Source organism: Dendrobium catenatum, unplaced genomic scaffold (genome assembly GCF_001605985.2).
Source record: "Dendrobium catenatum unplaced genomic scaffold, ASM160598v2 fragScaff_scaffold_450, whole genome shotgun sequence".
NCBI lineage: Eukaryota > Viridiplantae > Streptophyta > Magnoliopsida > Asparagales > Orchidaceae > Dendrobium > Dendrobium catenatum.
This window is the reverse complement of record NW_021318912.1, coordinates 155890-183571: the sequence shown is the minus strand read 5'-3', so window position 1 is coordinate 183571 and position 27682 is coordinate 155890. Positions and strand designations below refer to the sequence as shown.

Here is a 27682-nt window from a genome sequence, read left to right as displayed (position 1 = left end):
GCGATCAGGATGTACTTCCTTGAATTCCAAGATTCGATCTACAGTATGAATCCAGTTTATGAATTCGTCCGGATCTAATCTTCCCTCAAAGTCTGGTAAATCAACTTTGATTCCTCCGTCGTCATGCCTTGTTTTTCTCACGCGCTCTCGTGTCCGTCGCCCCCCTTCTTCGTCACTGGATGTGGCATGATAGAATGGGTTTACACCCTCTCCTTCCTCCTGATCATCAACAGCTTCCCTTTGTTCAAACCTTTCCAATCTTTGCTGCAATCGCTGTACTTCCCTTTGCAAGTCTTCAATCAACACTTCTTGCACCGGTCGCTGTGGATTACGACGAGGCGGCATCTTTGCCGGCTCTGATACCAAACTGATACCGGAACTTAGGAATTCCGGCCAACAAGAAAGCCACCGATGCAATCTGTTCGAACAGCTAAATCAACCACCACCTGGAAACAGAGTTGTTACCAGGATACAGACAGAGTTCCTTTGAATTCAAGAGGACCTCACGTAAATCTTATTCAATTCTTGGAAAATCAAAAACTACCCTCTAGCCGGCAGAGCTCAAGTATTTATACAAATTACAGCTACAGGCTTAGCTAGAGAACCGAAGCTATACAGGAAAAGAAGAGAAGCTATGTAAATTCGATACAGACAGTAAACAGTAAAAACAAAACAGAGGATTTTTATACAGCTCCGGCGTCATTCTTCCGGGGTTGGAAGAACTTCGTACTCATAATGTGGAGTTAAATCGGCCACGTTGAACACAGCCGAAATGTTGTAGTCCCCTGGAAGATCTATCAAATAAGCATTATCGTTGATCTTCTTGACGACACGAAAAGGCCCATCTGCCCGAGGTTTTAACTTGCTGAAAGCTTTAGGTGGAAACCTCTCTTTTCTTAATCTAATCCACACCAAGTCCCCTTCATTGTATACAATTTGCTTTATGTGCTTGTTTGCTTGGGCCCGATACCTGTCATTTTGCTTATTGATTTCTTCTTGAACTTGCCTATGCAGTTTTTGGATCTCCACACTTCTTTGTTCACCATCAGGATTAAAGGTGGCCTGGCGCACCACTGGAATTAAATCCAATGGCGTTAAGGGATTTCGCCCATACACTATTTCGAACGGGCTTCGCCTGGTAGTTTGATTCACTGAGCGGTTAAAGACAAACTCAATTTGAGCTAATATTAAATCCCATTGTTTAATATTTTTTCCAACAAAGCATCTTAGCAGATTTCCCAAACTGCGATTGACGACTTCCGTTTGCCCATCTGTTTGAGGATGAGCAGCTGAACTGTACTGCAGGCGGGTACCCAACTTTCCCCACATTGTCTTCCAGAAATAACTCATGAATTTTACGTCTCTATCGGACGTAACAGTCAATGGAATACCATGTAATCTTACAATCTCCCGGACGTATAAATCGGCAATGTGACTCGCGTCCAAAGTCTTGTGGCAAGCTATAAAATGCGCCATCTTTGAAAATCGATCTACCACCACCATGATCGAATCCTTGTTACGCTGGGTACGAGGCAGTCCCAACACGAAGTCAAGACTGACGTCTTCCCAAGGTGCCTTAGGAACGGGCAATGGCGAATAAAGACCTGCATTAGTAACTTGGGTCTTGGCCAGACGGCACATAAAATTTTTCTTGAATTAAATTCAAGGTTTTGTCTCTTCCGAAATGCCCCATCAATCCTCCATCATGGCATTCGGTGATGATGGCCAACCGAGTTGAACACCTTGGTATGCAGAGGCAATGACCATAAAACAAATAGCCATCCTTAATATGAAATAGCTTATGGGGTTGGGACAGACATTTTTCCCATATTACTTGGAAATCTTCATCTGTTGAGTACAGGTTTTTGAGAGTTTCCATTCCCACTACTTTGGTCTGGATTGTTTGTAGTAGCAAGTGGCAGCGGCTCAAGGCATCAGCCGCACGATTCAAATGCCCAGCCTTATGCTTTAGCACAAAATTGAACGCCGCCAAGAATTCCGACCACGTAGTGTGCCTTCCTTTCAGTTTCTTCTGGCTGTTTAGAAAGCGGAGAGCCTCATGGTCAGTGTAGAGGACGAAATCTCTGGCTAACAAATAATGATTCCAATGGTGCAAAGCTCTGACTATGGCGTAAAATTGTTTGTCATACGTAGAATATTTTTGTCGAGCCTCATTTAGCTTCTCACTGAAGTAGGCTATGGGATGCCCGTCTTGACTCAAAACAGCGCCTATTCCCACGTTGGAAGCATCACATTCTACCTCAAATACCTTCTTGAAATCTGGTAGACTTAATACAGGGGCGGTTGTCATTGTATTCTTCAGGAGTTCAAAGCTGTTTTGGGCGCTGCTTGTCCACAGAAATGATTCCATCTTCAGGACTTCAGTAATTGGAGCAGCTATAGAGCTGAAGCTCTTGATAAATCTTCGGTAGAAGGAGGCAAGCCCATGAAACCTTCGGACCTCCGTAAACGACTGCGGTACCGGCCAATTCACAATGGCCTCAATCTTTCTTGGGTCGGCTTCAATGCCTTTAGCCGAAATCACAAAACCAAGAAACTCGATTTTACTGTCCAGGAATTGGCATTTCCCAAGATGGCCAAACAACTTCTGTTCCCGCAACTTGCAGAGTACTAACCGCAGATGCTGTATATGCTCCTCCAGATTTTCACTGAAAATTAATATATCATCAAAATAAACAACCACAAACTTACATAGAAACGGTTGGAATACTTGATTGATGAGCCTCATAAAGGTGCTCGGGGCATTGGACAGCCCGAATGGCATTACTGTCCACTCATATAGTTCTACTATTAAAGTTCAAAAATAAAAAATCAAATTGGTTCTCTACTAGACCTTACAATGAATACAAATCTCATCCCAATTAATTATGCCAACACAAATCCAGCAAACCTGTCAAACCAACCCAATTAATCGGGTATAGCATAAAAGCTAACAAGCATATTAGATTAGGTTTAGAAATTAGGAGCCTTCTAACAATTAACATGTAAAATCAACAAAGGCCCATCAAATCAATCTAATTAATCGAGCCTCTATGTTTCATAAGGGAAATTATCAGGCTTCCCTCTCCTTTAAGGTTGTAAGTCCCACTTATGGGCCTTTTAATGGGTGTACCGATCAATTTGGTTCAACAGAAGAAACCCATTAGATCAAAAGTAAGGGAATTCCAATAGTTGTAAGGCCCATATCAAATTAATTCAAGTTAGACTAAACCCACCAATCAAACCTCATGAGTCTTAGGCATGATTCTTCCAATCAAACTAAAACTCATAGATAGTTCAAAAAAAAATCTCAAAATAGTCTTCAAATTATTCATGTGTGTCCAATTTAGTCTCACAGTATCATGTTACTCCAATTTAGTCTCTTCATTATGCAAAATTGATTCAAAATAGTCCCTCATGTTGTAAGTATGATATAAAATTAATCTCAATTTAATTCCTTAACTATAAAATTTGATCCCAATTTAATTCCGAAGTGACCTTTTTGAATCAATTTTATATAATTGAGAGACTAAATTGGAGTGATATGATACTCTAGGAGTAATTGGTCGTATAAGAATAGTCGGGGGACTATTTTGAAGTTTACCCCTCTAGATGGTTGATAGTCATATCATGCCTCTTAACTCTTGTTGGTCATGTCCAGCATCTCTGAACTGCAAATATACACGTGTGCCTCTAAATTATGCGGTAAAATTGGTATGATTATGAAACGTCCCAAGACCTAAATTTGGAAAACTTGAATCTTTTTATCTTCGAAACATCAACTAGAGCTTGATAATTTCATTTCATTAATATAGATAGCGGAAAACATAAATACATCCAATATTTATACAATACAAGCCCAAAATGACATGCAAAAGCCATGATATTCTACCAACAACCATCGCTGTAATCACATCATGACTATAAAAAGAAAGACCAAATGCAAAAAAAAAAAAAGCCTACAGCCCAAATCAACCCCTCTTCCATGGTTTCTTACACTTGCCTAAAAATATGTAAAAAGCATATATGAGCGCAAAAGCCTAGCAAATTACCAATATCTACAACCAAAATTATATGTATGAAATCATAATCATATGAATAGTAATATCATTAATCAATCAATCAATATCATCAGTCAATCAATCGTTGTATATCATATATCAGGTGTCATTAGTCTTATCAGTCATCAATTATAGTCTCATTTATCATCGATCACATATATCATTTGCATTATCCATCACATGTCTTATCTATCACTTATTAGTCTTATTCATCATCTATCATATCAGTCTTATCTATCATTTATCGATCTTATTTATCACATATCATCAGTCTTATCTACCATCTATCAATCATATCAATTATCTATCACATCTGTCATCTATCATATATTCATCTTATCTAACATCTATCGATCTTATATATCATCTATCATCGGCCTAAACTATCATTTGTCTTATCTATCATTTATCATATTTGTCATCTATCATCAGTCTTATCTATCATTTGTCGTCGATCTTATCAATTATCAGTCTTATTTGTCATCCGTCATTGGCCATATCAGTCATCAATCTTATCAATTATTAGTCTTATCAATCATCAGTTTCCACTCATCAGTCTTCTCAATCATATCAGTATCAATTCCATCCATCTCATATAGCACATCAATTCATTCATTTTATTTGTTCTTAAACTCATTTCATATAATGTATCTTATAATAATAGGCATCTTGCACACATCATATGAAATGATCATAACATATAGATCTATTCAGTATGCTCATCAACACATATGTTATGCCAAAATGCATGTTATGTCAAATGAAGAGTAATCATATGCATGTAATGTATCTCAAATCCATATTTAGTATGTTATCACCTAATTATTTTGCACTCAATATTTCCCCACTCATTTCAATTAAAAAGTCTTATAAGCCAGACCACACAGTAACATTTTAATATAAACAAGTCAAAAAATTTAGAATAATGATATCTATCACATACCAAAAGTTACATGGTGAAAATTCACTAAAATGAAAGATATGGCATTTTTATCAATTTTAGGATAGAGAAATGTACTATACTCAAAATCATTGAAGACAAATATAGAGTAGAGGTTACTTACAACGAATACTACAATTTTCATAATAGAAGCGACGGACAAAAAAGTTTTGGAAGATCTCTCTCTTCTCACTCTCTCCTATATATATATATATGTTCTCTTCACCTTCGCATTTCTTCCTTGGCAAGGAAAACAAATGAGGGGGAGATGGCTTAGATGGTGAAGGATATTTCTATTAAATATATTAAAAACATTATTCAATGCCAAGCATCACGATGCCACAAATCACAACGTTGCTGCAGTGCATGTTGAATCTAGAATTATCGTAGAACAGAGATTTCAACGCCGCGAAGGTACTTTCCCGACACCGTTGCGCTCGCAAGCACAACACCGCAGCTCAAAATTTCATATTTTCAAATAAATTTATCTTATGAAATTTAGGGTTGTTATAGATCAGCCCCTCGACCTATAAATGAGTAAAAGTCAATTTCAAAAGCTACTATTTGGTGCACATGAACCATTTTCACCTCAATCTACTCAATAAATACTAAAAAGGAGCAACACAGTTGCTAATCACATGTCCTAGGCATATTACAATTTGAAACCCTATGATCTTGGCGAGATGTATCCATTAGTATATCAGAGATGACAAAACCATGGATCATGATCAAGTGTATCTCCATCCCCCAAAAGATTTCCTGGAAATTCAATTCAAGCCTAAACATTATTTTTAGCTTAAAATTAAGCATAAACAACCTCCTTAATCAAGAGTGCTCTCGCATAAACGAGAGAAGTAATTAATTATGGAGATATATGCCTTTAAAAAGTCTATTTCCCAAATCTAAACAACCTCTAACCTAATATTAGGGGAACTATGGTTAAAATAAAGCTAATATATCTCAAGATAAACTACCCCCGAGTCCCCTCATTTACACATCGAGGAGGCATCAAGGGTTGGGGTGACTTAGCCCATCACAACTAAATCCTATCGACATGAATGAACTTTGGACCACCTTACTTGTAGTATGATGTTCTTATTAAGCAAATTCCAATACATGAGTTGTAAGTCCCTAATTTAGAGTATTAATGGGACTAAAAATATTTTTTTTTTAAAATAAAATTAATTTGCTTAAATTAGCAGGTTGCGCACATCAAAGGATCTTTCGAAGACTATTAATGGGATCAATTCGCTCTCCCAAATCTCCTCGCCGTTGATTCGCTCCGGTCGAGTCGAGCCAATTCCTTACCTCCCGGCACCGGGGAGGGGACGCCGGAAGGTTGCCAAAATTTTAAATGAACAAAAGATCCCTCAAATTAATTTTAAATAAAGTTTTGATATATTTACATAATTTATATTTAAATTGATAAATCAAAACATCCTTTTATTGCCCATTGAAGATATACTACAACACAATATTCAATCCAAATGAGATAAAACTTCAAGAGCAAAACACTTCTAAGGCTTCTAAGGATCAAAGTATTTTATTGATTTAGGAAGTCGAAAACTATACTATGATGTTATATGTATGACTTCCAATTTCAAGCCTTCAAGTAAGAGTATAGAGCTTGTCATTTTGAGGAGAAAGAGTTCAATTCATCAAAATATAAGATGGTTAGAGCTTCAAACTATTTCCTTCAACCCAAAGAAAAAGTATAATATACTACAATTCACCTATGAGAAGAATAGGGAATTCGTAGTCCCCACAACAACTAATTTGCAAGCAAGGACAAAGAGTTTCTATCAAATAAACTAGTCTATTTATGGGAGAGGATAGGAGAACTTATAACAAGCAAGATAATTCTCCTACGAATGAGCATGATCTCGTAATGTTTATTGAATAATCATTCTCTGTAAACTATATTGAGTGGGATAATAACGACAGAAGGATATCTTCTATGTGTTACAAATGAAACCTAATTTAGAGTATGCCACCGGATCCGCAACATGTATACTAGCGGACATAAGGCGTTCGTAAGCCCTTAAACAAAATATCGGGCATTTTTCTAAATGAAATCATTCTTACATAATGAATCATATTTAAATATTTTAAAATGCCCTTTATGTATTAAATATGATCTTTTAAACTAATTAAATCCCTGCATGTGCTCCGGTCAATGCATTAAAGTTACAGACATCAATGACCGAGAATGCTGCGCAGGGTCAGATACTACAACCCGCATGTGCTCCAATCGCACATCTAAGTCACAAATCCAACGATTCGAGAATGTTGCGCGGGTCTATATTCAAGTTTCATCCTCCTCCTCAAAAGGACTGGAGTCGACATGACTTGAAGTATAAAAAACCTCCCAAAATCCTTACAAAAATAAAAGTGGCCTCAATATCACCCCGATGATGGCCGTGTTGATCGAAAATCTCAACCGGAGGGGTCAAATCTCAAATCAAATAACAAATCTAAATTCTTAAAATAAAATCAATCACCTAAAAACTCAAAACTAAAAATCATCCGCCTCCCGCAATTGTTTATCGGGGGTGATAAATTTAAAATTAACCTCAGCTCACAAAGAGCAAATGCATGTCGGGTGTATCACTACGATTCATCCTCAAATAGTCTCTTGCCAACAGGGACGTGGCACGTGCCCTCTGATCGAGTGGTTTCGCAGCAAAATGGCACCATTATATTACGATCACGGCCAAAGCCCGTATGTTCCCTAAAGGCGTCAAACCCTTGAGTTATGAATCATAGGGTATATTTGATAGGCATAAAGCCCTTTGTTAGCTAAGGTGGATTCAGATATATCCCCTTAGATAAACACCAACCCAGGTCTACAAGGTATTCTTGGACGAAGCAACCCATGGCTGCCGACAAGGTGCCTTCTGTCAGATTGGATCGACTACCTCCTCTGACTAAGTAGACCAGGGATCATGACAGCCCGGGATGACGGAACCATGGGATCTTGATCGGGCTCGTCTTCATTCCCCCCACCATCAGTTTTAAGTTTGTGGTGATAAACTCTAAATTTCAAATCATCCAAATTCAAAATTTAAACCCTAAAATTATTGCTATTATACAATAAGTTCATAACCTATGTGACATCCTTAACGACTAGCCTTAATCGAAAGTTCTCTCTTGTTATCAGGAGGGGTAATTAACTATAGGGGCTTGCGTCTATAGGAAACCAGAACTCAGATCAAAAAGTCCTCACCAAATGAGGGCGAAATCTCTGGGTAGTGTCTTATCTAAAACCCAATCTGCCTTCTGAAAATTCCCCCGGAACCTAATCTCGTTGAAATTCTCTATCATCGTCGTCACACAAACATTTTAAAAGATAAATAGACCGATGGCGCAGAGAGGCCGGGATCACACATATAAAATGGGAATTTTCGGAGCCCACACTCAACTCCAATGCTAGTGAACCTCCCAATTTAACCCAATTAACCGGGTCAAGACAGAGCTAACAAGTCTATTAAATCAAAAGCTCACATAGGTCATCCTCATCTTCAGGTTTGTAAGTACCACCTTTGGGCCTTGCCAAAGATATATATAATTCCCAACCCTATTAACCAGGAAAGCTCCTATACTTGTAAGCCTCTCAAATCACCCCATTTAATCTGGGACTGTATAAATCATCAAGCCCATAAAATTAAAATAAGCATGCACTAATGATGTTATAAGATCATCAAAATGTCAATAATAAACATGGGTCGACTTCATGCTAGCAAGCCCACCAATCAAATTAGGGCCAATTTTCATGTTAATAAGCCCTAAACAATTTCAAACAAAGCTCACATGCTTTCAAAACCTAAATCAACACCCCATATGGTAGTTATACATTAATAAGTGTAGCCAGATCAATCTCTGAGCAGTCTCATACTTTACACCGCAACTTTCAAGATAGACCTTCCTCCAAAATGCAACCCCCGCCTTCCAAAAACAACCAAATTAGCTCAAAGTAGATAAGTCTACTAATTCTTAAATCAATCTACTTAGGTGAACCCAATTAGACTGATTTGAGGCCATCAAGAACCTCAAATTGAACTAGCTCAAAGTCAATAAGTCTGCTAATCATTAAATTGATCTATACTTAGGTGAACGCAAATGTCACAGTAGTAGTCTTTATAAATTTTATGTCAGTGGCATCTCTACAAGATGAACCCAATTTCAACCCAGAACTTAGAATTAAATTAGGATTCTCTACTCAAGGGAACTCTTGGATATCAAATATTATCTTCTAACACATATCTGTTAATCTCGGCATTCCGCACCAAGGGATCAACCTTTGAAGGTTACCGTTAAGTCAATACGGCATCCTCACAGAGTAAACCAAGGTTTGTTCTCATAAAACTGAATTGCCAGTTTGGAGAGTAACTAATTGTATTTAGTTTCTTTTTCCAGTGCATCCCTTCCACAACTGCATCAACGGCTCACTCCATAATTGTGAAGGTATGCCATCAGGAAGAAAGTTGGTCACACCAAGCCCTCCATTCCAATAAACAGAAATTAAAGGCTAGCTGGCATTTTATATAGTTTTCCAAATGAGGATCACATCCCTCCCCAGCCATGTCCCTTCCCCAGATCCTAGGGAAAATCAGCAAAAACAGAACAGAAGGGTAATGTGGCCTGGCATGGGAGACAAAACGGATGATACAAGAACATATTCATCTCATTTGTTTAAATTTTGGGAGTTGATCATGGTTCTGCATAGCTCGGTTCTAGAATGGAATGCAGAGGTAAACCACAGCTATGAAATGAAAAGCAAATCGACTGAAATTAGCATCACTAGTCATAGTTGAAAATATTAAACCTTGCGACGCTTAATTCTACTTATAAGATAACTTGGATGCATTTTTCTGAAGCAAACATATTCTAGCTTATATCAACTGTATAGGGATAGACTTCCAAGTAGTTTTGCATTTTATTTGTAGAGCTTCATTTAGCGTTAAATCCACTTTGACTAAATATCTAAAAACATCTAAACGTGCTAATTTAGGAATTCATGTTAGCTGTAGCTTTTTAACATATTGGTGCGTCCACAGATATTATTATGTTAGTCAAGTTATCCATATGGGATGTCGCCTATCTAATTTGTCCATTGCAAACTACATCTGCGAATGAACAAGAAAATCATGTAATATTATCTCAATGATCTGCGCAAAGGAAAGTTACCTTAACAATATCTGAGCAAGTGTAGCTATACATTTCCTTAACCTTCCGAGCAACTTCAAAAGAGTCTTCGGGAGGTAAATTTTCTCCCCTTTCCTGTATAAAATATGCAACAAATTTGGTGAATTGTCATGTGCAGAACATGTGGATAATTATATTTTCAGTAGTAGAAAATGGGTTCAAAACAAGAGTCCCTAAAAACACGTTTATTCAATTAAACAAGACATTCTAGGAAGACACTCAATTTTCAATGCCAAGTAATTTGTTCATCTCATGCAATGTTTTCAATGATTGAGCACCAATGAGAATTACAGGCCTACGAGCAATTCCAAAAAAGCACATTACTTGCCCTGACAGCTCTCCAGACAACCCTTTTCCTGACAAAATCATCTCAATAAAGCTCGGAACAGTGCCGTTCAAATGCTTGTCCAGTTAGAGATTTTCCAGATGTCCACTTACAAGGCAGTCATTGATACTATTTTCACAATTTAATGGAACCATGAAGACAGATTATATCAGTTGTCATGATTTTTTATCCTATTGCCAATGATCAAGGTACATTAGCAAGAATATTAATTAACAATTGTTTAATAAACGCATCCTCGATAACTCTAAATGCATGTATTTACTAAGGGTGTCAATATTTGACACAACACGAAAACCCGACCCGGAAAATCCGGGTTGGACCCGACCCGTTTGAAAAACGAGTCGGGTTCGGGTTCGCAGATTCGACCCGTTTGAAAAAACGGCGTCGAACTCCAGCGTGTCGCGCTCGCTGCCGATCCCTAAACGCTGCCGGGTCATGGGTCGGGTCAACCCGGCCAGGTCGGGTTCGGGTTGAAATGTCCGACCCGTTTGCAAAAACTGTTCGGGTTCGGGTTGACCCGTTTAGATCCGGGTCAACTCAGGTTCGACCCGAACCCAACCAGTCGACCCGAATTGAAACCCCAAGTATTTACAAAATCTCAAAAACAAAACTCCAAAATTATATTATAGCTCAATACTAATCACTAGTTAATACCAGGTTTAAACAAAGATAAAAGCAATAGTACCTTCATAAGCTTCTGTATAAACAGAGTAACATCCTTGCCAGAAATAGGAATGGATTTGATGCTATTTCCAATCACATAACCTTCAGCAACTGGAACAACATGAGTAGCCCCATCCCCAACATCAACTACAACCCCTGTCATCTCACACTGGGAGAAAACTAACCAAAATGAGATAACACAGTCACATTTATCTGGAATTGAGAAAATAATTTTTTAAATATATAAGAATGCATAATAATAAGTGCATTAATACCATTAAACAGTGCTGCCAGTCAGACAAATAAAAAAACTCAGCAACAACAGAGAATGATCCACAGGATGAAAGCCATGGTGGGGAATTAGTCTGTTTCCCTAAGAAATAAAGCACAAAAGAAGTTGCCCTCCAAAAGAACCGATAATTCTCTTTATAAAATTGTTCCAATAAACTTTTAATAATCAAGAATATTAGAAAAGACGAGGCTCTAAAACAAAGGTATGAAAGAAAAAAAGGATAAAGGTGATTGCTTCAATACAAAGAAATGCATAAAGATAATTTTTTTAAAAGAAAGAAAGAAAGGAATAATTTATTAGAGTTCTGAAGAAGAAAATGAAAAACATTAAGACTAATATCAAACTGAATTAGAATTCTCGGTTGAAGGTTGCTATTGGAAATCCCTTTATGTTAATAGTCATCCGGAATTAGAATATAATTCAGTCACACAAACATTCTCCGGGGGGGAGGGAGAAGATCACTTCACTCACACAAACATTCTCAAATAACAAAAGTACAAGAATGAATGGGTCGACAGTTCAACATTGTTACTGTAGTGCAACCAATGACATGAGAAAAAAAAAAAGATAAGAACTAATTGAACTTTTCATCATCATGAAATAAAAAAAGTTTGCAGTTTCTCATCAAAGTTAAAGTATCGTTGTTTTATCTAGAAATGGACCAAGTAATTTTGGTAAAAAAGGTTGTGAAATCATGAATCACAGTCACAAAGCCATCATCCAATACAAGTGAATATAGTGAAGTATGATAGGCAGCAGAATTGTTGGAATATAGGAATTTATATGAGAAAAGGCCAGGAAAAGTAAAGATACATGGCGAATCATAGAGTTGTAGGTATTGACATTTCAAAAATCTTACTGTCAAACCCTCAAGGCAAGGTGTTAAATCCTCAAGGCAACAAGAAGAATTCAATCCTCAAGCATCAACAGGGAAGGAAATCTCATAACGGCATAACTCAAAATATTTTATGCATCACCACCTAAAGTGTTGAACTCTTGAGCCCATGCGACTCATATAAGCTTATTGATTAAATAATAACAAATCTTGTGTGATATCATCTAATGATTTGCTATTTGTTTTCTTTCAAAGTATTTATATTCTGGCAACTATGAAAATGATGATGTATTTCCGCTAAGCAAGTTGGAGGAGAGCCCAAAAGTATAAGTCAAGAAAACTCTAGCGAAGATCTCAAGCTCTAAGGGTAATTAGCTTAGTGCGTTAGTTGATTTAGTTTTAAAATAACTGATTGAATCTGGTTTACCAAATAGTTTTAAAAATGATTATTGAAGAACAAAGCTAAAATTTTACTAGATATACTCCAAAATTATTTTTGAACATACCAAAATTTATCATATAATTTTTTAAAATCTAATTGGGCAAATTTTCTATTTATTTGCATTATTTCATATTTTTTTGTATCTAAGAAACTTAAAATTACCTTAATTATTATTTTATTTTGTGATAATATGCTTCACTGGCACATCATTATGAAATTGATCACATATTCATATAAGTTTAATTAAACCTAAACTTTCTACTACATACATTAAATTAACATTTATGCTTAACAGTGATAATTATATCTTTAGTTTTTAAATTAAAAATAAGCTTTTATAATATCACCAGTATTCCTTAATTGAGACATTCATCAAACAAAATCCATTATTTTGAAAGTTAGGTAATATCTCATCTTTCAATTTCATAGGTCCTTATAAAATGAATTTAAATTGTATATCTTCAATCTTTCTTATGGAGATTGAATTGCATTACATTTTAGGGTGACGGCTATTAAATCACCTCCAACATTCACGAGAACTTTGGTCAATTATTATTGTAAACCTATGCAGTGTGCCAAGCAAAACAAGATCGAGCTTTGCAAAGCTTTGGCACGTTTACCGGATCAAGCCTGGCTACTCTTGCCTTTAATGAAGATGGTGTAAAAGTTCTTTCAATACTTGAAAAGTGAAAAAGTGAACTTAGAGTTACAAGTTTGGTTAGTGAAAATCTAAGTTACTGAAGAGCTAAAGCGTGGATATAAGCTAGATTCTGTGTTTATTCGAAGGTGATTATAAAACTTTTGGCAAAGAGAATAATCAAGTCAAGTGTTATTTTTCAACAAACCTTCGAAGTGGTGTATCCAGCAGCAAGTGCAAGAACAGGCTGGACTGCTATATATAGTCCAGGGACATTAAATGTCTCAAACATTATCTCTCCTGTATATTCACGACTTTCAGGGGCTGTAAGTGGACTTTCAGTGAGAAGAAAATAATGATCCTCAGGGTCACACCGCAGGTAATTAAAAATACATTGTTGCCAAAATCTTTCCATTGTATCCCAATTCTCCACCTGCAGATTGAGAGAAATAAAAATATGGAGATGGATCATAACACAATGTAGATATTAATAATCATCATGATACCTGACCCTCATGAATAGGATAACTTAGACTGTAAGTACTGCTTGAGCGTGACCGAGATAAAGCTTCCTCTCCAATGAAAAAATCAAGATCAGCCATTACGCCTGCACTGTATTGTGCTAGCCAATTTGCCTTATTAGAACTCCTTGACTGATTAAGAAAAGATTCATTAACGGCAACTACAGTAGGGACGATGAAGCAGGGCTCAACATTTCCAGAAAATCCCATTTTGGTGTACCTAAAATATAAGATATTAGTAGAAGTCAGCAACACAGAAACAGAAATTTGTACTTACAGAACAATTGGCAAAATGATACTTCTCAAATTTCAATGTCCTTTAATGCCAGCAGAAGAATGGCATCTGTAAGTTCCAATCAAAAGATTTGTGCTAATTTCATATGCGCAGCCCTAGGCAGTACAAGAAGATTATTCCTGCAATTTCTAATATTTTAGATTAGATTTAGATTTTCTTTCAGTTTTTTTCATTTTTATTTAATAGGATTATTTCTTTTAATTAAAAGGCAGGAATGCAGGATTATTAGGAATTACCTCAATCTGAATCAGATTTGATTTTAAATGAATGGACTGACCTTTATGACCCTATTCCAGTAAATAGCGTTTATGACTAGTAACAGAAATAATATTGTAAGATTGAAGAAATTGATAAGACTTCCTACCCCATTATTCTCACTTCTCTCTCTCTACCTCTCCCGATTTCCCTTCTCTGGATTTTTAAACTCCATATTTCTTTCACAGTATCCCTTATATATTGCAAGATATTGGCAGACTTTCGCTACTTATCCTCACATAGGCAACCTTTCATGAATTGCAAAAGCCCCAACACCTCCGCCTATATACAGTAAGCAGTAACTCCCATAGATTCTTATTAGAAAAGTGAATTCCTCCCAACCGCAGGTAAACGCAAATACCAATTCCTCTCCGCTCAAGAGAATTATTTCTCCACTTATAGAACTAGTCCACCAAATTGTATCTCTACAACAGTTAACTCCATTGATTCCCACCGCTAAATTAATCTAGTATCAAAGCCAAATTTCCTAGTAGTAATTGCATCAAAATCCTAGCACGAAGACATGAATTTCTTCCATCTATTATCACAACATTGTTAAAGATTATGAAGTTAAGAAAATTGATGTGTAAGATGTGTCGCTTAAGCTTTGGAGAGATATTATAAAGTATAAACACAAAACTAACTTATAGAGTTATAAAAAAATTCACATTATTTACTTAGAATCGCTGTTTCATGAAACATATAAGCATATACGGACAGAAAATTCATATTTGTGTAATCTAAATATGGCTACTGAATGACCACAATATTAACAGAAGGTTCTACATGAAACATATGAATCATTCAATTATCTCATATATGGCTCTTACGATGATGCATATGATCAAAATTGTTATTCTCATCAACCTTTCAACTATAAAGTATAGTGAATCTAATGAAGATCTTATGATGATTATGCATTTAAAATTCCCAATCATTCCAATCCAAAATAATCTTATGACAATTATAGAGCATATTATATAAAAATATCTCAAACTTCGAGGATTCAAACGTTCGGGCAATTTTGTCACATCTGTAGGTTCAAAAACTCGATCTTTTTTACGAGTTCATGTAATGAAGATTATTATTGTGATTATGATATGGACCTACAAATAAACTTGATGATAATGATTAGTCACCAATAATTAAACCTCCTACTAAACCTAATCAAGAATCACAAAAAAAAAACCTTTATACATCTCTTATTGCAACATCAATCTACTGGCCCTAAGTGCTATAATGCTACAGCATAGCACCAAAGCAAGCTAATATATCCGATCATCTCTATTCATCTCCACCTACATTCATCTTTTTTGGGGCTTTGAAAGCTCACCACCTCTGAAATATAGAGTGGGTTAGGGGCTGAATTTTTAGAGAGCAAATTAATTAATTAATAAATCACTACCCATAGATTATATCCTTATTTGAAGACTTCATATTTCTAATTTGAAGCTTCCTATAGTGCTACCCCCATGTTTAAAATTCCCTTTGACTTGCAATAAAAATCTTCTAATTAAACTGATTGCCAAGCTCTATGAAAATTCATTGCAAACTTTATCATCCGATTTGACCTGTTGTAATTGTCGATAGAGCAATATCCTGCTCATAGGCGCAAAGCAGATCATAGAAGAAATGAAGACAAAATAAATCAATATCTCATAATTTCTTCATCTTAGGTTTGTCCACTTACCTTGCTCCATATAGTTAGAGGATGGTGCTTCGTCAATGTTTAACCTATAATACCCTATATTTAAATAAAGAAGATTAAAAGTTTTGCAAGATTGGTTGATTCAATTGAGCCGACTCGACAAACTGCTCCCCAGCATCCTTATATAAAGCGATTGGCTAGTCCTAATAAACTAGGATGGGACTAGTTAAGTGTGAGCATGTGAGTGATAGCAAGAGGGAGAAAATGAAAGTTACAAACTAAGAGGAGGCATGCAAGTGGCATAAGAGAGAAACAGAGAGTGAGAGGAGTAGCGCACAAGCGCAAGAAAGAACGAAAGAGAAAGGAAGTGAGGAAGAGTTAGACACTTAGACATGGAGCACGCGATTAGGTGAACAACCAATAGATCAAAAAGGTTGTCAATTTTTAACAACCCCTAGGCATGGAAATAAGAAGAGAAAATTTTAATATGCTAGATTATCTTTTCTTCCTTTTTTATAATCCTTCTTACGTCCTTTCTTGTCTTTCTCAAGCTATTTTAGAGGTCATTAGCCTCATGTTCTTTAATAATAAAACTTGCAAGAGCATGTGCTTATTTCCAACCAACCATTCCTCCACTTCTACTATTAGGATTGAAAATAAAAACTCAAATAGGAAAAAAAAAAAGGAGAACTTAAAACCTATGTAATATACTTTGACCAATTAATCAATCTAATCAGTGTGTTAATCATGCTTATAAGTATATAATGTCAATAAATTATATAATTTGCAGGTTTTTTTTTGGATTTCATGCTTAAATAAGGGTGATTAAGATGGATAGATAGTAATATTGGATTAACTCTACTATTTAAATTGGGTGAACTTTATAAAAAGATCCAATTAAGAAAAATAAAACTTTGATCCCCAAATTAGACATGGAGTTAAGAATCTGATTTCATATTAGTTTCTTCTGCTTAAGATTATTTTAATAAATTAATTATTATTAATAGAGATATTTAAACATAATTATTAAATATTTCTTATAAGAAATCCTCAATTATTATTAATTATAAGAACATTCTTGATTATTTATTATGATTATGTAGTATTTATTCTACTACGTACTACATGTATATTTAACAATTCTCTTGAATCCAGCGTGTGTGGAGCACCAAGATTTGGCATGGGAATAGCTCGAAGTCAAAATCAATTTGTCAGAACACTTTTAGTCTAGGTCATATGGGTTTTTCTTACTCAGTGAGAGATAGATCTACTCTTCTTTACTAGAAGAGTTCCATTGATATTTATGTAAGCTACAATTATAAATCATATATGTAGATCAAAGTGTAATTTATTACTGGATAATATTTCTGATCTTTGGCATGACTGTGATTAGCATCAATTGATAATATTCATTACTATGCCTTAATTTTGTTGGCTGCATTATTATTTATATTGGTGTGTAGACTAAATTTGCATGTTTGTGAGATCACTATGATGTAATTGAATTTATTAGCTAAACAAATTTAAATTATGATAATGGATAAGACACTTGGATATTCGTGCATCATTAAGGGAAGAATTTTTAGATTTGTGCTTTGGGATGATTAATATTATATAGTGAATATTATTTAGCTATTAATTTGATTAAATCATGATTTTAGGAATTTTATTAGAGGAATGTTAATATAGTTACTTCTGAGTTAGTTTGATAGATAAATTGTTAGATGTAATTGGATTTAAATACTTTGATCGTTGTTTTAGTGGATAAATATTATTATTGTCAAGTTTGTTTTTTTGAATTAATATTAAATTTACTAATTCACTCAATCCTATTGAGTAGCCATCAAAATCTTCCAAGCCTAGTAGATGGGCTAATGGGCAATCAAAAATGGAATTAAAGCCAAAGTTTCGATCTATTAGGCTTAGGCTTACTAGCGAGATTTCTCAGGATACAACAACAACATCAATAACAACAAGCTTTTATCTTATCACTTGGGGTCGGCTACATGAATCTTTTTTCTTCATTGTGTCCTAATAAAAGTCAAATTATCATTTTAATCTAATAAAAAAATATCATTTTTAATACTTTCTAACAAAGTCTTTTTAAGTCAATCTACATCTTTCTTAACATAGGGCGCATCTAATACATCTACTCTCCTAAAAGGATCATCAGAGGCAAATGTTTTTAATGACCAAACCAATATAAGGCAGCTCTGTCTAATCTTATCTGCCACTGGAGCTACTCCAACTTTTTCATGTATATATTTGTTTCTAAATCTATCATAAGTGCAAAGCAGCTCATTCATCTGAGCATCCTAATCTCTGCAACACTAAACTTAATTTTATGTTTCTCTTTTAATAGCCAACATTATGTGTCATAAATTATTGCAGGTCTCACCACCATGTTATAAAATTTTCCCTTAAGTTGAGTACTTTTTTATCATACAATGGGCTCGATGCATTCCTCCACTTCAACCATCAACCATGCAACTTGAATTATACTAATAATATCATCATCTATTTCACTATCACTTTGAAAAATAGACCATAGATGTCTAAAATATGTACCCTTTTTAATGACTTGATCACCCAATGTCCCAATCCCACCATTAGATCTACACCTACTAAAATTACACTTTCTGTATTAGATTTTAGATGAAGTCGGACAAAAAGCTTTAGACTCTAAAGTTGACCTCCATAATTCAAGTTTTCCATCAACTCCCTCTCTAATCTTCTCAACAAGAAGAATATTATAAGCAAAAAGCATACACTGAGATATATCGCAAATGTCTAGTAAGAACAACCATGACTAAAATGTTAAGTTAAAAAATTGTTACATCTTATACCATAATTTGTGGATGAAAATGATTCTTAAGTTGTTTTTTCATGCAGTAACCCCTCTAGAAAGAGGCTAATTTTTAGAGGAAAAAGTTGTAGTGTGCGGCACCACACATGGCAGCGCCATAGCATTCAGTATTAAAATTCAGGGCTAAATAGAGAACTAAGCATTGCGACGAACGATCTACTAGCATAGCATGATAGTAGTGCTCATATAGAGAAAAATCATGCCAAAGATAGAGAGCTCGGCGTTGCAATGCATCCTTTGAGTGTCGGAGTGTCAGTACCTCGAGCACATCAGCGCCCCATAGAAGATGACAACACAGAGCGCTAGCGTTCCACAATGTCGCAGAGCCAAATTGCTTAAAAGTCGCAGCAAGGGCAATTGTTGCAATTACAACCGAAGAGTCGCTCTGATTAATCAGAGTGTCGTGGCGCTCCGATTCATCAACGTCGCAGTGCTAATTCAATCCTAAGCGCCGCAACACTATGCTTATACAATGCCACAATATTGTGGTCATTAAGGGAAGTTACTTTGTGCTTAAGTATAAATAGATTTTTTTTTAGGGGGGGGCTGGCTTTTTAATACTGTACTCTTTTATGTTAGTAGATTAGGAGAAGGAATGAGAGAGTGTGTACAAGTGAACCAAAGGAGCTTTCATTGAGTAGAGGGGAAACTTGTAATCCTTGCAAAGAGATATGAGTTCTATCTTTACACCTTATTCTCTTGAACTTTCATCTTATTTATCAATGAAGTTTATAATTGTTCCTTATTTTAAAATAGAATATAGTGGCAAAGTTTCGTTCTTCTGAATTTATGATATGATATAGTGTTACATGTAATCTAAAGTAAGTCAATGATTTGATCATGCAAGAAAAGTGTTTCATGTTCTTCATGCTTCATTTAGTTGAGGACCGGCCAATCATAAATTTAAAATCAAGTATGATCAATGACCTTGACAGAGGCGTAATGGAAAAACTAGACAAGCATGAACATAAATCATGAAGGTATAGACATAAGACCTTCAAATTTTTGGGATCATCAAGGAGATATGTGTCATATAATGAAGCTTTGATTAATTAGTGATTCATCATACGTTCACTAGAATTCCAACGAGCTCAACGGAGACGAGGAATTATTCATGTTGTGGTCAATTGGTCCACAATTAAAAAATAATTGACCTATTTACATCTCACTTATTCTTGAAATCAATCATAAATTCAAACGTTTCTCATCAAGTAGAAATCCAAAAAATACTTTTTCAAATAATTTTTTTGCTTCCTTAAGAATTTGAATTGGCAAGATAAATTTATTGGTTCAGCGATTGGTATTTAACTTATAAGATCAGCATTTATGATTCCCCAAGGGAACAATACTTTCTCAATCATTATATTATTTGAATGACACGAGCACTTATGTTATAGGCTTATAGCGTAGTTGCAATAGCGCAGTCACTAAAGTAAAAAAAAATGAGCTTAAAGCTAATCCTTGATGTTATCCAAATAAAATGAGAAAATATATTATCAAACTATCTTGTGTTTGAACACAAGTAATAGTTACTTCATGCATATCCTTAATTATTTGAATATAAGCATTATCAATTCCTTTCTTTTCTAGAACTCTCTAAGCATATCTTGGAATTTTATCATATGTTTTATCTAAATTAATAAATATCATATGTAGATCTTCGCGACTCTCTTTGTACTTCTCCATTACCTCTCAACAAATGAATAGCTTCAATAATAGACCTATCCAACATGAATCCAAATTAATTTTGAGAAATATTAGTATCATATCGTAACCTATGCTCAATTACTCTCTCCCATAATTTTAATATATGACACATTAACTTAATTTATCTTATACATCACATTTATTCTTAAAAATAGAAAGAAGCACATTCCATCTCTACTCGTTTGGCATATTTTTAGTCTTCAAAATAATATTAAAAAGTTTAGTGGGCCAAGAAATTTCATAATCTCCTAGATACTTTCACACTTCTATTAAAATATCATCAAATCATAATGTCTTTCCACACTTCATTTTCTTTAAGTCTCTTCAACTTCAGTTTTACTAATATGACGATAAAAATAAAAATATCTATATTCATTTAAGGTGCTGAGTTCACTAAAGTCAATAGTATTCTCACAACTTTCATTAAAAGTTAATCGAAATATCTCATCCACCTGTGTTGAATATTCTCTTCTACGAAAACCAACTTTTTGTCTTCATCCTTAATGTGCTTCACTTGAACTAAATCTTTATGGCACACTTGCATGATCAACTACTCAAAACTCCGAGGTACAATAAAAAGGGTAGTCAAATCTTTATGGCACACTCGAATGGTTAAGTTCATATAGAGTTTTGATGCTTCACCAAATCTCAATAACCAAAAGATAGAATTTATATCCATATATTCTACCGGGAGATTTTTGAACTAGACGAAGGAAGGTCTAATCAACATGCTAATAAACAACATAATATTAAAAAAACACTTTTTTAAATAATTTTCCAAATATAAGAGCCAAAAATACCACTCCAGGAACTTTGGTAACACATATCCTATGTTATTTCCCAACTCCTAAAGCCTGATGTTACCATCTAGCCTAATGCTTGATTTCCCTCAATAGTTTATCTTCAAAATGTGCCTGACAGCGACCCAATTAGACTAAAATGTGCAGCGGAACCTAAAAAATAAATCGACAAGTTTATATTCACCTATTTTGAAATTTTCATCTTATACTACTATGAATATCCAAGAAGTAACTATAACCATAAAACTAGCCCAAAGTTTATTTTATCACATGTCAGAGCCCTTTCTATGCATTGAAACATGAATTCATATTACAAGAAGTAGGAACATGCAATATTGCATACAAATTACCGTAGTAAAGACTCCCCAATTCTATATTACCTACAAATTCCAAACTTAATGATACCATCTGTGCACTAAATTACAACACTGTTTAATCTTTGTTCAAGCTAAAATTCATAATTATCTTTACCAAATGAAAACATCCTGTACAAATGGATGCATCATCATCATTAGCCCTATATCAACTATTTAAAATCTGCTTTCTAATTCTTTATTTTTCAATCCTTCTTATTGAGTGTTGCTTGACGTTAAACTCACTCTAAACACATAATTTTAAACAACTTCACTCATGTTACAAAAGGCTACCTTTTTTTTCTTCATAATCCTCTCATTTATCAACTAATCTAAGGTATGCATTTTAAATCAATTGTTTTATATATCTAAATCACCTAAGTTTATTTTCAACTACCTTATATTAAATGGATGTCACTACAGCCTTTCATCTAATTTAATCACTCCTTAATTTACGAATTATGATTTTGCAATACATACATTTTAATAATATCATTTTCACAGCATTCAACTTATCAAAGTCTCTTTTATTGCCTTAAAATGCGGATTCATATAACAAGACCAACCTAATTGAAGTTTTATAAATTTTAGTTTTAAATCTCCAATCATATCCTCTTATCACATATAACTCCTCAAGCACCAGTCCATTTTAACAGAAAATTTTTTTAACACTAAATGTTATATGGCGATCTATATCCATTTTCTTCTATGCGAATCATCGCAGTCGAACCAAATAATACATGAAAATGGTTGAGAACAATATTAGATCAACAAACCATAAAACTTATGCCCAAAATACTGAAATGAACCCTGGAAAAACCGAAACAAACACTAAACAAAGCATCTTTGCATGCGTGAAGCGTATTCAAAATTAAAAAAGAAAGGAGTGCTGCAGTATAGTTCTCGCTCCATTTTAACATAACTGTTCAACAAGCAGCAATCAAGCATACTCTTTGCGCCTTGAAAACAAGCAAAAGGAACTCACTGGCATCGAACATTAGAGATTTAACTCGCATTACTAAAACCAGAGTCAGCCTAACACTCCCCAAACCTGAAGACAGCACAACCGAAGAACAATTCCCCCCGGAATTCCGGATCTAGGAAATTCGTACACTCCAATCCCCAGCCCCCGCAAAACACGAAACAAATCCAAACTAGTCGAGAAACAGAAAGCAGCTGCATACCCGGTTCCGTTGTCGATGACCACAGCGGGTCGAGAAGCGGCGTCCATTGTGTAATAAGAGGGATGTGGATCTGCCAGTGAGATCCGAGAGAGACCTTCTTCTAGGGCATCCGCACATCGTAGTGAGGAAGCGATCAGTGTCGGGCGAACGCGCAAGCGCGCGGTCTGGCGCCGAAGTCGTGCTGGTGAAGTCGGCGACTTGGACCGGAGGTTGGAGATGTCGGTGAATGAATCGGCGTGGATCGCAAGGGAAAGCAGCAGCTCAACGAGCAAGAGCCGATTCCATCCACCTCGCCGCAACCTTCTGGCGTCCGACCTGCGGCCGCAGCAGATCCCGATTATTGGTAGCTGGCGATTATTTTATTATATTTTGATCACGCCTATGTTTTCCTTTTAGAATTATAGGCTTTATAGCGGAAGTGCGAAATCCGACCCTGAATGGCATTAGATATCGTCATTCATTGCCGTTCCATCTGCCCAAAGCGTAAAAGAGACAAATGATTTGAATTGATGAAGAAAAATAATACCCATAAAAGATGAGATATTATTAGGCGATGCGACATATCTTGATTCGTCTCCGGACAGTTCAATGACCTCATAATAATCTCTCAAATTTGAATTATACACATAAATTTCTAATAAAAGAGAGCTACATTTTTTTATTTTGATGAGTTAAGTCAAATTCACATACTTCATATATATAATATTCGAATCTAAAACCTCTTAGGGTGCGTTTGGGACGACTACAGCTGCCGGTAAAATAGGTTGTGAAATTGCTGTATAGAAAGTTGCTTTCTGAAGTTGATTTATAGAAATCATTATATTTTGTTTGGATAGTATAACTGTAGAGCTGTTGTGCTGCAACTGCATGAGAACTAATTAGGTGAAAAAGGAAATAGTTTTTAATTCAAAATCGCATCTTGATGTTTGTTTTGGTTGTAATTCATAAGAAACTGATTAATTTTGACAGAAAATCAGAAAGCGAGCATATTTCTGACTGTCTCTCTCTGTGGTTAAACCCAATAAACAATTTAAATCAAATAGAGGCGAGAAGAACATCTATCAGTTTCTGTAGATTCTTCACTTTCTTAGTTATTCCTTCAAACCAAACAAAAAAAAAAAAATCTCCCAATTTCTTCTCAAACAAACAAGTGGTTGAAAAGTAGTTTTATTCGATTTCTTTATCATTTCCTATCTTTAAATTTCTTTAAGCCAAACAGAAACTAAATATAGACAAAGCAAAAAAGAAACAGTAAATCTCACCTCCTTCAACATCCTGAACGCTTCTTCCCCTTGCAACAACGCCCGCGATGATGCAGTCGGCAAGCAAGGTGACCAAATACGCCGCGCTAGCCAGCATGAATGTGAAAGGGTATTCCTTATCTGCCAAATCCTCAAAGGTTTCTTTCGCTTTCTTCAGCGCTTTTCTTCAGCAATGCTATTAGTTCGGCGCAGAGGAGGCGGTCGCCGCTCCGGCAAGCAGCGAAAATCTCCGCAAGCGTGTCGGAGACCTGGAGGGACGTGATAGGGGTCTTTGGCGTAGGGATGCGCTCGACGCCATGGGAGTAGTTGGCAACACACCAGTCTTGGATCATGCGCCGGATGGAGTGGTTGGGGGATGAGGAGTTGGTCGTCAAACTCGGCAGAAAGGAGGGTGACAGGGCAAGTGCGGTGGCCGGAGGAGAGCCAGAGTTCGATGGTGCGGCGGTCATAAGTGATGCCGGAGGGAAGAGTGACGGGGTCTTGCATAAGATCGAGTGAGATAGGGCATATGAAATGAGAGGGGATGGAGAGTGACGATAGGGAGTGTTTGGGTCGGCGGCGGAAGGGGAACATCGTCGTGGCTTTGAATGATCTCAAGGCCATAGGAAGAAGATGAAGTTGTGTACTGTGGATCAATGGAGGTAACGAGAAGAAGTGGAAGAAGAGTGCGGAGAAGGAGTGAACTGGCGGCGAGCCGCAACGGCTCCGTTGATCCCTGATCAAGCTTCGTTATGGAAGAAAACCAAAGGGTAGATAGAGAATAACTATAGGAGTTAAAAGCTCGGAACACTCTTCTACTCTCGCGGTGCATTTTTTCTGATGGATAGCGGAAAAGCAAAGAGCAGCGCGACAACCACGATAGCGAATATTTGCAGTGGGATTTACGTCATTTTTCTGACGAAAGCAGTGGACCGCGGTAGATAGCGAATGGTCGCGGGAAGCAACTACGAGCCGCGATTTTTTTCTGTCGTGATTCTGCCGCAATGTCCCAAACAATGATTTAATAACTTTTTATAAAGTGAAGCAGCAGTACTGCCGTCCCAAACGCACCCTTAATTGATAGTTAAAGCTTTCAACTGACTAACTAAAACAAACTACGTAGAGCAACATGATGTAAATGCTTCTTAGATTATTTATAAGATCGTTTTAATTTGATATTATATAACATTTGATTTAATATAGTTTTGGGAGTTTAGATATTAACTAAGAAATTTTGAATTTAAAGTTGCATATGTGATGTATTTGTGAGTTTGCATTTAATTCGCTCAAAAGTCTCAAAAAAGATCCTAACAATAAAGAGGAAGGTGTGACGAATATTGCAAGAAGTGAGGAAGACCTAACAAGATCTTCTTGGAAAGGAGCTTATTGCCATCCCACACCCTCCTATAAGTATAGAATTTCCTCCATCGAAGAAAATAAGAGTAAGAGGAAGTTGTGGTTGAATTTTGGCAAGAAGAGTGACGGAACATACGATGTGCTATTTTTGGTTGCCTCTTTCTTAATTCCTTCAGGATTTCATAATGCCCTCATTGTATGCAGCCTTCTACATGTAATAACCTCAAAATACTTTTCCCTAATTATGAAATTTGATTGGTTGAGCACCATGACGCTAGGTGGACAACGCAATGGGGTCAAGCTCTCCAGTTTTCTAAAACTTAAAGAAGCACTGCGACAATGAGTCTGGAGCATTGTGGCACTAAATTCGAAAGGTTTTTTTAATAACATATCTAAAACCATTAATAAAAATCCCCAAGCCACCCCATTCCACCCAATTTCCTTACTTAGCCTGTTAGACAAGTGAGAGAAGAAAGAAAAGAGAACTAAAAGGAGAGTAAAGAAGAGAGAGAATGAGAAAAGATGAGAGAAAATGCAGTTCGGGCTAATATTTTCATCACTCTGGCTGGGAAAAGTGTTGTAATCATGGTAGGCAACCTTAATCATTCCTTTATTTTTAATGATTTTGTGATTTGCTTGTTTTCCTTCCTCTTAAAATTGATAGAAATGTGGTGTATCTTATTTTAGTGACTTTCCACCGTGTAATTTTTTTATATGTCGTAGATATCATTATTCTAAGCATTTTAACTTGTTTATATTGAAATTTTAAGTGGTAACCTTTCTTATATGAATTTTTAATTTAAATGAGTGGTGTAATATTGAATAAAGAATGATTATGACTTAGTATATTACTTTTGAACATGAATTACATGATATACATACTTTCATTTCTTATTTAATTAAACATGCATTTTAGTATATTATAGGAATACCAATGAGTATAATAATATGATAATATGTATGATGTGAAATGTGTATGAAAGAAAAAAAAATTGTTTGGAAATAATTGACTAATTCATATTAGGGAATGATATCTTATCTTTGTACATGAGGGTAGGCCGACGAGCTTTCCTTTAAATAAGATTTTTAGTATAATCCTAAGTGATATGAAAAGGGAGATATGAGGAGACTGGCTGATATGATATGATATGATACGCCGATGGGAATGAAGTAACGACTTCTTACATGAAAGTCACCTCACTTGTGCTATATGATATAAGATTGGTTTCCTGAAACATGTCAAATATGATTGAGACTAATTATTATAGTGTTAGCTTACTACTCGCTTGCTTATCATGTTGTTATAGCTATTTTAGTTTTCTTCCATATTGAGTTTGACTAGGAGATTCTAAATCAAGAGGTTTTTCTCCGATTTATTCTTTTATTTATTGTTGTTTTCAAAGTATCTTTAAATTTTTCATTCACCATAATATCTTAAACTCTTATTTGGTTTCGTCATTATTGCCTTCTCTTCTGTACTTTAATCTTTATTGATTATCAGGCGAATGGATTTGATTTAGGTTCTTTTTATTCGTAAACATGGACGACTTTGGAGCTTAGTGAATATTCTTTTTCTATATATATATAACTTTCTAAGAAAAATTTAATTATCTACTAATTTATAATATCAAAAGTTTTCATTAGTAACTCATAATTTCTTAACATACAACATAGTTTTTATCACAAATGTGATAAAATTTAAATCATATTAATTTATTATTATAGTTACAATATTTCGTTATTAATTCTTCTATAAAAAAAACTCACCTTCAATAAAAAAATTTATTTTTATGTTGGAAAATTAATTATTTTCTTATCAAATAAATTATTTTCGTAATAGAAATATTATTTCAAACTTATTTTTGAGCTTGAGAAAATACAAAGAATCGAACACAAATCTGAATGGAATCCTACGTAGCTGATGGCTTGATGCGGCACCTATTTAAATGTGTATGTATTCTAAAAAAAAAGTGTTGCATTGTTCTGTATTTTTTTAATAAAGCAGTGGCAGATTATCTGATTTGATGAAAATGTT

At 35.3% G+C, this 27682-nt stretch overlaps 1 protein-coding gene across 1 annotated transcript in view; it reads right to left on the bottom strand.

Annotated features, from left to right (window-relative positions):
- LOC110093528 (actin-related protein 3) overlaps positions 1 to 23389 on the bottom strand; it is a 31703-nt gene extending 8314 nt beyond the window's left edge. The window contains exons 1-5 of the mRNA XM_020818433.2: positions 23051 to 23389; positions 13928 to 14162; positions 13630 to 13854; positions 11238 to 11384; positions 10189 to 10281 (exon numbers count right to left, since the gene is read on the bottom strand). Coding sequence (XP_020674092.1) covers positions 10189 to 10281; positions 11238 to 11384; positions 13630 to 13854; positions 13928 to 14162; positions 23051 to 23097 — 747 coding nt within the window. The 5' untranslated portion in view covers positions 23098 to 23389. The remainder of the gene's footprint in view (positions 1 to 10188; positions 10282 to 11237; positions 11385 to 13629; positions 13855 to 13927; positions 14163 to 23050) is intronic.
- Positions 23390 to 27682: the final 4293 nt, after the last annotated feature.